The 15,347-nt window shown below is 28.0% G+C and overlaps 1 protein-coding gene across 4 annotated transcripts in view; it reads left to right on the forward strand.

Moving 5' to 3' along the window:
- LOC109815140 (glycinol 4-dimethylallyltransferase) overlaps window positions 1-13,687 on the forward strand; it is a 67,357-nt gene extending 53,670 nt beyond the window's left edge. For 2 of the 4 annotated variants that reach the window (XM_083059458.1, XM_029274719.2), the window contains exons 3-13: window positions 4,921-5,171; window positions 5,321-5,404; window positions 5,498-5,572; window positions 5,890-5,973; window positions 6,071-6,160; window positions 9,781-9,882; window positions 10,391-10,486; window positions 10,590-10,661; window positions 10,747-10,845; window positions 13,060-13,164; window positions 13,522-13,687. In XM_083059458.1, coding sequence (XP_082915584.1) covers window positions 4,921-5,171; window positions 5,321-5,404; window positions 5,498-5,572; window positions 5,890-5,973; window positions 6,071-6,160; window positions 9,781-9,882; window positions 10,391-10,486; window positions 10,590-10,661; window positions 10,747-10,845; window positions 13,060-13,164; window positions 13,522-13,563 — 1,100 coding nt within the window. In that variant the 3' untranslated portion in view covers window positions 13,564-13,687. Of the gene's footprint in view, window positions 1-4,896; window positions 5,172-5,320; window positions 5,405-5,497; window positions 5,573-5,889; window positions 5,974-6,070; window positions 6,161-9,780; window positions 9,883-10,390; window positions 10,487-10,589; window positions 10,662-10,746; window positions 10,846-13,059; window positions 13,165-13,521 lie in introns of all 4 variants that reach the window. The other 2 variants (XM_083059457.1, XM_020379760.3) reach the window with 1 other exon arrangement.
- The last annotated feature ends 1,660 nt before the right edge of the window (window positions 13,688-15,347 follow it).

A 15,347-nucleotide genomic window follows, 5' to 3' on the forward strand; every position in this document is an offset into this window, starting at 1 on the left:
AACTCGATACAAATTATTTTAATTGTGCCGGATAAATCAGTTTGGTGGAACTCAACTCAGCTCGAATAAGCACAAGTAAACTATTGCGTACTTTTACTTTGAAAATATTGAAATCGAAAAATCCAACAAGTTAAAGAGTTTGCATTTTTTTTTTAATCACAGTAATAAAGTAAACTAATAGGAGAGGTTGAAAATATTTCAGTCTCAGCCGCACAATATATTTTTATCGATTGATATATAATTTGATTATGCATTATGTTAGCGATCGGTACGCCACATACTATTTACTAAGGATGTCAAAATACGTTCTTACCCGCGAATAGGGTAGGTAATCCGTTACTTTGTCTCGTATTGTCTCATTTAACGTGTAAACTTGTGTTAAATTATAGGTTGAGATACTTATTTTTATTTTATTTTAAATAATATTAGATTTAAATAAGTCACTTTAAATTTATTATATAAATAATCTGTGTGATTTATTATGTAATAAATATGTTATTTATTAGATTTATTTTATTATATGTAATTTGAGATTTTTTTACATAACAGATATTTTGAAAATACTATTATTATTATTATTATTGTTATTATTATTATTGTTGTTATTACATATCTATTTTATTACATTACAAATTTGAAATTTATTGTGTTGCAAATGAAACTAAATTTATTGTAATTTGATATTTATTTTACTATTAATTTGATACATCTCTTCAACAAATGTCACTCTCAATTACCTTTATTATTTATTGTGGCTATAGTTATTACCTTTATTTATTGTCACTATAGTTAGCATTAGCCTTTTCATCCTTTCTTTTAAATTATAATTCTTCCTTACTTTCTCCCTCTCACTAAGATCAATTATGGAATCATTCTATCTTTTTTCATCTTTTTCTTAGTCATAATTATTATACTCATCTTTTTTCCCTATGGCTCCTTCCATTATTACTCTCACTTTCTCTTTCCTAATTCCTTCTCTTAAATATTTCATCTAGTAATTCTCTAATTTAAACACCTAAAAAATCATCATTCAAAACCTCAAAAATCATCATTTTTCTCTACTTAGTGATGTTGTGCCTAGTGAGACAAACCTCAAGCTCAATGGTGAGAAGCCTAAGACCTCTCTGCCACATTCATGTCTGACATGGCATTTCCCATACCTATCGTAGTGAATCATACTCACAACATTCGATGCATTAAAATTGTGTCCAACATCGCTGCAAATCTATAATACCCGAATTACGACTCAGGTTTCTCTAACCCTTCGAACACCATCTTAACACCTTAACACTTCAATCAATGTGAATACATGCAACCCTAACCTCCAATATTCAACAACACTTAATCATTATCAATTAACTCATAATCACTCAAATTCCACAAATTTTCCAAATTATCATGCAACCCTAACCATATAATATTCTACACACCACAATATATAATTCAACATTGGAATAAGAAATTTCACCTCATACATGGTCATACAACAACATCAATCCTAGATCATTAATATATGTTTCAAGTGAAATTCAACCAATAAAATTAAGAGACTTATTAGGGGTCATTTCACTATCCTTATCCGTCACATGTGACCATAATGTGAGACAATCTCACTACCTTTCTTACCTCAAATGGTGATCTCTAAGACATAAAAATTATCTCCGTTGTTTTGAGGCTATTCCACGAGCTCATTGGGGTTATTCTCTGGGATTTCCTCTAAAAACACTCTTAATGTTTTAGAAACTAATTTATTCTATGACCTAACATTATTCTTTTACTAAGAAGACTCTAAACGAAAGTCTAAACTTAAAGACTTCTCACAACCTATATTTTATCCCTATTTTATTTTAATTATTAAAAACATATTTTATTAATATTATAAACTCAAGTAAATAGTTTAATTTAACTTATATTATAAATATTATTTAAATAATTTTATTTTACTTTTATTTTGAAAAACAGGATGTTACGTGTGTGAATTGCTATCTTTAAATAATATATTTTATTTATTTTTATAGTATTACTTATTTTTTAATAAAATATTTGATTTATTTTTATAATTTTTATTCCAACAAAAATTAACGATAAACTTTTTTATAAATATTTTCATTATTTTATTGTCCTCATCGCAGAAATAATTGCATTTTCCCCTCTTTTCAAAGACAAATATTTAATTATCACTGACATTTTTTACCATTGAGTACTAAAGTTATTCATTAACTCTTGTTAATGGAGTAAACTTATGAACATTTTATTTTTTTATAACATGATTAATAAGGAAAAAAAAAACAATGTGTATATCAATTTCACTTAAAAATTGTTTTGAAAATTCTAGTAACTTATAAAATATTACATTTGGTCTTAGTCATAAACAACAAAATTGATTTTTTTTCCCTAATTAAAAGCAAAAATTATTAGTTTTTAAAGTTAATGAAGGTAAATTTCTTTTATGCTCTTAATTTATTGTTAACTTTATTCCCTATGCTTTCACTTATAACTAACATTAAATAGAACAATCACTTAAAGTAAATGATATCTTTGGAATAAAACTTGAATTCATGGTAAAATCCATTAAAAATAACCAACTTAATCAATTATATTGATCTTGATAATTTGGATGACTTGATGTCACACTTTCTACCTTGCATGCTAATATTCTTAAATGCAAATAAATAAAGGAAATATGTCTGAATAAACCTTTAATTTAAATAAATAGTAGTTCATAGAACACCTAAGAATAGATGATTCATATTAGTTCATAAACATAGAATAAGTTTTAAAAGAAAGAAAAAATGGAAATAAAACAAATGAATCAAGTGAGTATCACAAAAACCCTTGACTCTTCAAGTTAAAGATTAGCTTCGAATTAACTATCCCTTGCCTCATATTAAATTAAAATAAATATATATATATATATATATATATATATATATATATATATATATAAAATCAAATACACATAAATAGATTAATATAAACAGATATTATTTCTAATTAATTATCATACTAACAATATAGTTTCACAAACCTTTCTTAATTAAATAAAAGCACACATATTTATTTATAAGCCTCAATTTAATTATAATCAAATTTTACTAATTAAAACATCTTTTATTATTTTCGAAAAACTTGAAGCGTTAAAATTGAAGTTTGGTTGTGTTTCTGTCATGCCACCCATCAATATCACGTTAATAAAATCAGTTAAGTTTTTAATGAACAAATGACACAAAAAATTTAATTTGTACAACTAAATCCTTTGGAAACTCAATTGGAAGAAGGAAAGTAGGAAATTTCACATTATAGATAGTACTTAAAAATGAAAAATGAATTCAACCATTTTAGTTTTAATTCAATTACACATGTGAATGCATGTAAATCAGATTATTGTAATATTAAAGATTCGTGAAATATGATTGAATATATTTATAAAACTTATTTGAATACTGTTCCTACCGTAAGTCCGATGTCATCGTTAAGGTCACTGCATTCAAGTGATTGTCCGCTTTGACGTTCGTTGGGCCGTCACGGTTTTGATCTTGAAAAGACGCCTCAGTGGGTTAAGGAGAAAGAGTGTTTATAAATTACCCTTAGCCTCAACTCCTAAGCGATGTGGAACTTTTAGGCATACTGGAACAAATACTAATGAAAATGTGGTACTTTGTGCCTTGTTAATATTTAATTTGAGGCATGAGAATTACAAATCAATTATGAGGTATACAATTTATTTTTGATAAATAATAATTTATATTTGAATTAATAAAGTAAAATTACCGAGTTATGTTACTCTAAAAGAAACAAAGAAGTGTGCAATTATTATAATAAATAGTATAAAAATATCTTAAAAATTTTATATGTGAAAACAATGATTAGTCACATTTATATATTATTATAAACAAAAATTAAAATATTTAAATAATTAATTTTTTTATATAATTTAATTAAAACAAAAATAAGATGTTAGAATATTAATTTTATGTTAATATATGTTATTTTATATATTTTAAAGCATTATTGAGTTAAATTATATTAGTTCAAAATAGCAAAAATAAAATAAAATAAGCTTCTTCGTCCTCCGAAAAAACATATCTCCTAATTATTTTTTTTGCCGAGATTGAATATTAAGACATCGGTCAATTAAATTTTTAGATAGTTTTAAGTAATAAATTATTGTTTAAATTGTAATTTTAGTTTTTATTTTTATTTTTATCAATTCATAATTTTGGTCATTTTATTTTAAAATAAAGATATTTAGTTTCTTTAATTTCAAAAATACTGAATTTTGGTTCTTACAAAAATATATTTTTAAAATAAAACCTTTTTTTCATGGATAATGTCAATCAACAATCTATTTTAAAAACTGTGTGACTTTAATTTTCCCACCAACTAAGGATATGTAGGAGTAATAATCACACTTTTCATACCAAATATATATATATATATATATATATATATATATATATATATATATATATATATATAAATCCATTCTACGTTGAAAATTCATTTTTTTCTAGTTTTTCATACTTCAAAAACCTTGAAAAAATTACTAAACAAAATATACAAAAAAAAAACAATTTCTTTTTCTTGTCAATGGTGTAATATAAATATTTTCATATTTGTTAAGCCTTACACGATCAAATAGATAGGTTTTTCTATGTGTAAATGACTTGTGAATCTAACTCAACTTGTAAAGAGTAATATTACTAAATCAAACCTTTTGTTAATGTATACTCTAACAAAATAAATTTTGATGGTGATTTACTTGATTTTAGTTTTCAAAATTGATTATTTTTTCTTGATTTGTTATCTTGTGATCCTAATTGTAATAGTTTTATTACAAAAACTTTTGGTATTGAGCATGGTCTTTGATACAACATTCAACATTTGTTGCTCTAGATTCTTATGCATCAAAAGTTTCAGAGCATAGAAGGAAAACTCAACAATATAACTTTTGGAGGGTGCAACAACCAACTTTGAACCATTATTATAAATGTATTGAAGGAGGGTCCACAAATAAAGAATGCAATAAAAAATATGTTGTGAAGGCGACCCCTAGACCATCTTCCAATTTTGAACCTCATGCTTTTGATCCCAAAAATATTTTTGACTCTGTAAAGTATTTCTTGACTGCCTTCTACAAGCTTTCCATTCCACAAGCAATTTTTACTCGAGTAAGTTTTATTCTTCTTAGTAGTATTCTCAAAAATAATCCTTAAATATTATGGTCAATACTTAATTTGGTTCATTTGTATGAACCACATTTTTGGATAATAGCATAATATCCATAATGTTTTAAATTTTAATTTATTTTTTTTGCTAGACATTAAGCACAATTTCCGCGTCTCTCCTTGCAGTAGAGAAATTATCAGATATATCTCCACTATTTTTTATTGGTGTGTTACAGGTGAGACTCCAAATATGTTGTTTCTTTTCAAGTAGCTAATTATAACCTACAATTGACTTGATTAATATTTTTTTGGGTTTTAAAATGTTTCAGGCCATGATATTATTCTTGTTTGTGGATATTTATGTTACTAGTGTGAATCAATTATTCGACATTGAAATAGATAAGGTACGAAACTTATTATTAGAAATAAATAATGTTTTTTTATGTTTATTTTGTGTTTATGAGTTGTTCCAACAAAATCAATGATAATGAAAGAATTGTTTTCAAAGAATCGGTGTATACATGAGTGTTTGCTCATATCCAATCATTTGTGCAATTCATATGATTTTGACCACTAAATACCCTTTTATATTTGGGTTTATCATCTCCCTAATTATTATAACCTTTGAAATGAAAACATGCAACTTTTTATAACTCGCTAACTTTTATAAGTACTATATGGTGTATCTTATTACTAATTTATGTTACATGTTTTCTTGCAGATAAACAAACCTTATCTTCCATTGGCATCTGGGGAAATATCATTTACAACTGGCGTCATTGTTGCTGCATCATGCTTAACTTTGGTGATAGATAGATTCATCCCTTATTAGAATCATAATTTTCAATATGAACTTTATTGATAAAGTAGAATAAGACTTATTATTTTACTATCTTTTACAGAGTCTTTGTTTTGGTTGGATTATCGGTTCTTGGCCATTGATTTGGGGTCTTCTATTTTGCTTGTTTCTATGGACTGCTTATTCAATCAATGTGAGTTCTTTTGAATTGCATTTAAACTTCTTTTGTCATCTTACAATGTTTCATATATAAGTTAAAGATGAGCCATGATGCAGCAATTAGAGTTGCTATCATGTGACTTAGGGGTTATAGGTTTGGTTGTTTAAAATAGATTCATAATAATAGAAACGTCATCTAAAATATGAAAGAAATAGTTTTTATTTTTATTTTTTTTTACTAAATGAAGGTATATCGAGAACTTTAACATTATTTGAGAGAACTTGGCCTCTCCCAAGTCTCTTTTACAACACTAAAGAGAAAATTAAGTTTCTCTCAATTATTTTTAACTTTCTTTCTTAAAGATTAGTACAAATGTTGAAGTGGTGGAAAATTGATTAAACTATCTATCAAACTATGTTCCATGGCTAGCACGTGCTTCTTCTAGCTTTGTTCTCCTTTTCTATTTTAGGTGGAGGTGGTATAGGATGATTATTCTTCTCAAACCCAAAACCAACATAGTTAATGATGATGCTCATCTTCTTAGTTCTCCCTTTGTGCCATCCCTAGGGGTTTGTTAATTTTTACTTTCTATTTTGTATCTTTACTATTGGTTTATATTGTTATCACCAATTAACTCTTGAAAACTTATAAATGGTTGTGTTTATTCAAAGCTTATTTTAAGCACTTTAAAATGGTACTAAAATAGATGGAAGTATTCATGAGTAATATCATTCACTTCTCTTAAAAAACTGACCTTGTGCAACCCTTTTGAAAACACATTATACTTTAAAGCATAGAAAGCTTGTTTAAACAAAAATATTCATAACGAGACCAATCAAGGTTGAAAGAAAAATCTTAAATCTACAAAACCCCAATGTATCAAATCCTAGTTTAGAGGGAATAAATCAAATGATTTTACAAAAAATAAGGTTTTCATAGCCAAATTCAACAATTTTATTAAAACTTTGGGTCATGACTAATGTAAAAGATCTGCATGGATTTTTATAGTGTTCCTTTTTATGCTATACTTTGGGACAAAACAACCTTAAGAAAGTCTAGTACACTTAGTACTTCATTCCCAAAATAACACATACAATCCACACACCTTGAGTATATTTAATTAAATTAAGCATGTATCACTACACAGTCACTTGCCTTTGGTGTTATCAATTTAGAATATCACTTATCATTTGACTCAACTCAAGAATACACTAACTAAATACACTTCATCATGTATCACATCATCTATTGTTTCATGTACAAGCATCTTATTCGGTATAACATGTCTTTATATATCAATCAATTCTAAAAATTTATAAATCTTGTAAACATTGTACAATGACTCAAAATTGTTATGTAGAGCAACTCAAGGAGATAGTCTACCTTATAGATCTGTATTACCTCAAGGGTTAGGTTCAAATCCTCGAGTCCTACAATTCATACACATAAAACAATAAAAGATAATTCATAAGCATAGTTTACCAATTCAACAAATAATACTTAAATCATACAAACTCATAAAGTAAGGTATATAGTAATCAGTTTTTAGGATCTAGGTGTTTGTAACTAACTCTTAAAACCTGCATAGTAGGTTATTTCACACACACTTTACCTTGGGTTGTTGAAAGGTTTCTTGAAGGCATTTGAAGCTCCTTTCATGCTCCTTGCTCTTTTTGCTCTTGAATTTGTGAGCAATCTAACTTTCTCCTCAGTTGTCAATTTGGAAACTAGGACCTTCTAAATAAAATAAATTAATAAAAATATCACAACAGATTTTTTTCATGTGGCATTTTAGCAACCTATAGGCCCATAAAAGCCCCATAAAATAATGGTTAAAGGGAATGAAAAAGACAAAGAGATGTGTACTTTGAATCATTAATGATCTCTAGAACTTAAAGATGTTGATTTTGTTCTATCCAAACTTCAAAGAAAGGTTCCAAAGTTTCTTAAAAGACTAAAATGGTCTAAATTTGGGAAAAAGGAGGAGGATGTAGAAGAATTGAAGATCGAGATCAATAAAGAAGGAAAAATAAGAAGGTCAGGGTTGTGGCAAAGTAGAGGTCTCAAGGAGATTAAAATTTACATGATGAATGGATAGAAGAAGAAGGTGAGGTTGGTAGTGGATGAACGGATACCCTGAATGGAGGAGGAAAAAATGTTAATTTATTAGCATAAAAGGGTAAGATAAAGGGAAAAGGAGGCATGGGATTTAGAGTTAAGAGGGAGAGATTTAGATTAGAGGATAAATGAATGGGGGTAGGTGCTTATTAAGAATGACGAAAAGGAAGAGCTTTAGTAAAACCTCTGTGTGTGTGTTTGTGCATATTTTAACCGTGAAATGAAAAAGGAAATATATGAGGATAAGGGTTTTGGGCTTTGGTTGAGTGTTTTGAGTGGAATGAATTAGTGTCTAGAATGCATATGTATGAATTTAGGAAGTTGTGTGGATTTTAGAGGACAAAAGGAGAGGAAATCAGGAGATAAAAGATCAATGAGATTAACCAATTAATCTCACAATTTACTCTTTAAAATTTTAGGGAGATTATTGAGATTGGTGCTTCCAAAAGATGATTTTGATTTTGTATAGGTATTATGAAATTCCTTCTTTTTGTTTATTCATTTTGGTGCTTCAACGAATGACTTATTCTTATATGTATAAGTCTTGATACAACTTAGAGCATTTTGTATAACGGACACACATATACACACATATATAGGGGAGGGTTTAACGATCTAGCTATTAAATAAAAGATTTAGAATATATAGATCAAGTCCACAAATTTTTAAAATATTTCAAAACTATTTGATACTTCATTTCATTTATTCAACTTAACATATATTAATAAAAATAATTTATATGTTAATTTGAATCTATATAATGAAGTACAATATAGTTTTGAAACTCATAGTTTATAATGAAGTATTTATACATAGGGAGTTTATACTATGAGAATGATATTTTTATGTGAGATTCAGAACTATCACTCTTAATAATTAATATAATTGGCTTCTCGTTTACAATTTTGAGTCAATATATTTTTATTAACTTAAAAACATCTTAAAGAACAGTTTCTGAGGCATTCCAAAAATTTTAATCACTTTTTTTTTTTATTATCAAAACAATTTTAGGAGTTAGACATTTCATACATATGTATCTTTGGTTCCAAAACCATCATATAAGATATCTCATCAATGTAAAACTCCATCTCATCATTAGTCACATAAATTTCACTTTCCTCTATACAATTAATGGTTAGGAACCTATTTTGGAGTCCTTTAAGCTTGGTAAAAGATTGTAGCTTTGAATTCCCACCAATATCTCAACTAATTTTTTCAATAGCCTTTAAAGTCCTTAAATCCAAACATTTTCAAAGTACCTTTTAAAATAGTGAAATTTCAAATAATTTATTTTGAGTTAAAAATATTTCTTTATAAAAATACTAAATATTTTCAACAATATTTTATTTGACATCAAAACAACATATTTTTTTTTTGTTAAATCATTTTAATATCTCCTAGAAAAACCATTTGCCCATATTATTCATTATTCAAATTCAAACCAAATTGTTAGATTAATATACATGATTAATTTTAAGCAAATACATTTTAAAAAAATTGTTTGATGGTTATAGTAGTGTTTTGAAACTTTTCAGGTGCCCATGCTAAGATGGAAGAAAGACCCACTACTTGCGGCAATGTGCATGTTTGTTACTTGGGCATTTATATTTCCAATTTCATTTTTCTTTCACATGCAGGTTTTTTTCTATAGCCAATTATGATTTTAAAGATCTATAGTATGATGAGAATATATTAAGTTTTATGTGCATAATAATAAAAAACAAATCCTTCTGCCAAATTTCTAATGTTGGTTTCATTGGATTCATAATTAACTATCTTAATTCACTAATTAGAATTGAATCATTAGATATGAGTGAGAAAGTTGATTGTGTAGAGAAAAGAATGAACTTCACTTTTATTGCTCCAACATAATATGTACATTTATCTTGAAAACTAACTATGCCAACTATAAGTATCTCACCTGAATAATGAAAAACATATCACTAATTGTCAGTAAGTTATAAATATTTACATGCAATCACAAACTATTAGACTACCTTCTCTATGTAATGATATGTATTTTTGCCATATAGTCCTAGGAATTCTATATACTCTATTATCATTTTCCATGTTATTAATCAAAGTAAGAAAAATGAACAAAATTTGTATATTTTTATTATTATTAATTAATGTAACAATGTACAGACTTTTGTGTTCAAGAAGCCAGCTATCTTTCCAAGGTCATTGATTTTTAATATTGTATTCGTTAGCATCTTCTTTGTGGGTATGGCATTATGCAAGGTAAAGACCTTTAGTTCCTTAGAGCATATGTTTGTTTTCAGTATCAAAATTTTGGTTCATTATAAGTGTACCTAATATAAAAGATTTTATTGTTTTTGCATAGGATATACCTGACATCGAAGGAGATAAAACATTTGGCATTTATTCTTTACCAGCACGTATAGGTCCGAAACGAGTATGTTCTTCAAATTCAATATCTTAATAGAATTAGTTATGCTCTCCTATATTTCCTTTGGTTGTTCCTAACTAATCTTTGCTAGGTATTTTGGATTTGTGTTTCCCTTTTTGAAATGGCTTTTGGAGTCGCCCTCCTAGTGGGAGCAACATCTTCTTCTTCCCTTTGGATTAAAATCGTAACGGTAAAATGCTTATTACTTATATAGGTTGCAACTATAGGTGTTGTATCGTTATTCCACTTTAGAAGTTATTTCTCTTACATTCACCGAAAAATAATTGTTTCCTTTTTCATTAGAAGACCAGGGTGTGATTTTGATTAGAAAGTGTAAATTATATAACAAATGTCCAATAATATCTTAGTGGCATCTTAAGTGGTTTAGAGAAACTTAAAGTTGTTAGAAAAGAATGGCTCAATCCAAGAGGGGGGTGAATTGGATTCTATGACACTTAAATTTTTTTCCAGAGTTCTAAGGATCTTTATTTCAGCTTAAACTTTTTTAATATGAATTCTCAAATAAGCTCCTTGAAAGACTTGCTAATGGGAATGAGTCCTATATACTTTCTTGATTAATCTTGATAAAGTTCAATGTTAAGAGCACTTAATATGCAACACTTTGATTCAGTTTAAAGCAATGTTACACATGCAAACATATTAATCAAGATTATTCACTTTAACACTCAACCAAGATTTTGCTCAAAGTAAAAGATAAGGGTGAGAGAGAAGAATGCACAAGTCTTTTATCCTAGTTCAGCCACTCCACATGTGACCTATATCCAGTCCTCAATCATAACCTGATCAAGATTTGTTCCACTATCTCAATGAAGAAGTTTTACAAGCATACAACACATGCATATACTCCTACATTCAAGATAACCACTTTCTTGACCCCAAGAAAGCACTTCTTGTAGAAACCCACTACAAGAATTCCTTACCACTTGAGACACCTACTCAAGATTTCCCTTACACTTTTCACAAAGAATTAAAGGAACGAATTCACTTGGAAGCTAAACAAATCAGACTGTGAATTCCAAAAGAAAATCTTAATCTTTCTCTCCCAAGAATGCAATGATGATGGTGATCTCTTTCAATGCATTCCAGAAATGTTTTTCTTCTTGGTTTCACAAAGAAAACACTCCAAGAAGGTCACAGAGACTTCACAATAACATTTTTTTTATTCTCAACACATTCTCTGTTCTGAAGTTTCTAAGTGTGAAAACTATTTATAAAATTTTCAGAACCAGATAATCGATTATTTTGTTCTTCATGAGTTCTGGAAATCACTCAAGAACAAAATAATCGATTATTTTGCAGGATAATCGACTATTCCAGAGAGTGCTTCTTGGAATAATCGATTATTTCACAAATAATTGATTATTACAGTAAGACTTCTTTTCACCTGTTGCTAGAATAATCGATTATATTTAATGATAATTGATTATTTTGAGTTAGTTTTCAAAATCTCAATTTTATACTTCAAAAAATCTTTCCAAGTATTTATATCATCATCATACTCACTCTCAGTCAATTTTAGATTAAGATTAACTCATGCACAAAGCACACACATGCAAAATGAGTTAATCAAACCAATACAACTCATTAAGACCTTATACACTATTCCTATTACACATCGTAATAGCTATATCTTCTTCTTGACTTGTTTTTGACTTGTTGATGTCCCTGGTCAGCTTTGATTCTCAAAATCCACCCTTTGTTATCATCAAAACTTTCATACTCCAAGTTTGAGTTGATTCACTACTTCATGAATCTCAACAAAAGTATCTTTTAGGATTGATTTTCATTTTGTTCTTATATATCATGAATTATTGCATTTTTTTCCCTATATTTTGTGAACAACTTCCACATCAATATTCTTATAAATTCATTATTAAAAGTATTTCATTTCCCTTTCCTTTCTACTAAAAAATCTTAAAATTAATGAGTATAATAGGAATGATTACTATAAAACAAGTGAGGCTATATTATTTGATAAGAACATAGGAAAAAAAATGTAAAAGTAGTGCAAAGTAAAAATGCTCCCATCTAATTATCTAAACTATATATTTGAAAACTGAAAGAGGCTATACATAATTTTTTTCTCCTTTTGAACCTTTAACTATATACAATGTTTAGTAGAGTGTGATAAATTCCATTTTTCTTTAATATTGTGAATCTTTAATATGAAAAATCTTTTTTTGAGGAAGGTTGCCTTTATTATATAGACATTTTCAACCTTTTGATCTTGATAGAATTTTTTAAGGTAAAAATTTATTTTTGAAGAAGACATTATTCAAAGAGAAAGCACATGTTTACTGTTTCATATATTGATATAAGCGAATATAAACTTGCTTAAACTTTTTGCGAGATGTATGAAATTTATTCCATGCTAATGTTTTAGGGCCTCGGGCATTCTGTTCTTGCTTCACTTCTCTGGTACAAGGCCAAATCTGTAGATTTGAGATGCAATGATTCCATAGCATCCTTTTATTTGTTTATATGGAAGGTAATTTTTTAAAAGACTATTTACCATTTAAGGAATTCGGTATTAAGATTATCATTTTAAAAAATATTACCTTTCCCCTGTCTTTGGAAATAAAGTTGTTTGCATTCTATTGATTTCTAATTTTCAATAGAAAAATAAAAAAATGCTAAATTAGTGAAATTAGAGTTTTTTTTTGTGACTATGAACTTTTATGACTAAATTGATGCTCTTAATCAATCTAATTTAATCTTTTGGTGAAAAATTTAACATTGTTCATAGCGTAGAGCATACAAAGATGTGAACTATTGCTAGTTTATCTATATATTTGATTTCAAATTGTTTGGATAACTTTTTTTTTGTCTTTGTCTTTTTTTGCAGTTGTTGAGTGTAGAGTACTTCTTCATTCCTTTAATTAGATAAGGACGTGTTCAAAGATTAAAACAATGTTGAAAATATGTACAATAGAACAAAAACCACTTATTTTGTGTCAAATATTTATTAAAAATACATGGATATATGTTAATAAATATTAATTATTGTATCACTAAGATATTTCTTAAATTGTTTCAAGACTCTATGCTTTTAAATATGTTTTTTGATGCTTTATGAAAGAGAGTGGTGATAGTCAATGTATTTTGTAACACCATGGAATATTACATCTTAGTGCCATGCAACATCAAGATATTCTATATGTAAGTAAATGAAATACAATAACATTCAATGATTATGCTATAATACAAATTGATTTATTGGGTGAGATCCCAAAATAATAATAGAACCATTCAAAATTAAATACACTAATGCACATGGATAGGACAATATTCTAATTAAATCATATTCAAAACAATAAACTTTAAGATTATGCTCGTGTTTAAGCTCATATATAATATACACAACAATTTTCCATGTTGTAATTTAAGATCTCTACTTGCTTATTTTGGAAAATAACTTAAATTAGTGAGGTAGTTTTTTTTAGTGAGTGCCTTAATATGATACAATATAAGTATATTTCATAAATACATAATTTATATAAAAAATAATTCAATCATATATTGTTTCAAGGGTCTTTTGCGTTGCCAATGGTTTGACTTAACACTAGACCCCAAGTCTTAGCACACTCAAGTAGTGCTAAACACCATTGAGCAAGGGTTCTAGACATTATCTTTAGAAGTTTCCACACTAAGCACACAAAGGATGTGCATGTTGAAAATATTGAGAAGATTTAAAAAGGGGGAGGTGAATTGGATCTTAAATTTTTTTGGCAAAACAATAAGTTATAAAATAACTAGTTGTCTAAGACAATAACATTAATCAAGTCAAAGACAATAGTAATCGATGAAATTCATGATAATACTTCAGACAGAACACTTTGTGATGGAAACTCCAATGAGAGACTTGATTGATGTAGTTCCTCCTTCAAACTTCTAGAATAGATCTTTTGCTTCTTGGTCTCCTTCTAGCTTCGTTAATGGATTCCTAAGGTGTTAGAAGCCATTCCAACACATACATGGAAGAGATGGAATCTCCCTTGGTGATGCCACACTCATGTGAGTGATAAGTCCCTCTAATTCTAACTACACTTAAGAGAGGATAAGAGAAAAGGATCAAGTTTCAAGGAAAGAAACAAGTTTTGAGAGGGAGAATTAGAGAAAAATTCATCCAATTCAATAAAGTGCTCAAAACTAGTTCGGCCAATACAAGGAAAAGGAAACCTTTGGATTCACTTTAAATGGTGAAGAACTCTCTTCATGTGGTGCCACTTCAAGGAAGAAGATAAACAACTTGAAATCTAACCACACTCTTAGGAAGATGATAAAAGAATTGAAAGCAAATCGAAGAGAGAATTTAGACTTTTGAGAGAGAAAATATGAGAGAAAATTATTGGCCACACTCTATAATATGTTCAAAAGTGAGTTTTACATATGAAGGAACAAATATATAGTGGTGGATAAGCTTGTAGTGCAAGCTAGACAAAGTGGAAACAAGGCAGGGACACTTAGATCTAGAAGAGTCAATCATAGAGTGCCAAGTGTCACCTTGTCTCTTAGGTGACAAGGAGGAGACACTTATATCTAGAAAATCCAATCCTAGAGTGCCAAGTGTCACCTTGTCCATTTGGAAAGCTAAGTGGAAAGGTGTGTTGGAGAAGCTTAAGGAATTCAACCAAGAAAGAAGAATGGGCGATGATCGAAGCCGTATCCGGT

The sequence above is a fragment of the Cajanus cajan genome, chromosome 7 (genome assembly GCF_000230855.2).
Source record: "Cajanus cajan strain Asha chromosome 7, NIPB_CcT2T_4, whole genome shotgun sequence".
In the NCBI taxonomy this organism is placed as follows: Eukaryota; Viridiplantae; Streptophyta; class Magnoliopsida; order Fabales; family Fabaceae; genus Cajanus; species Cajanus cajan.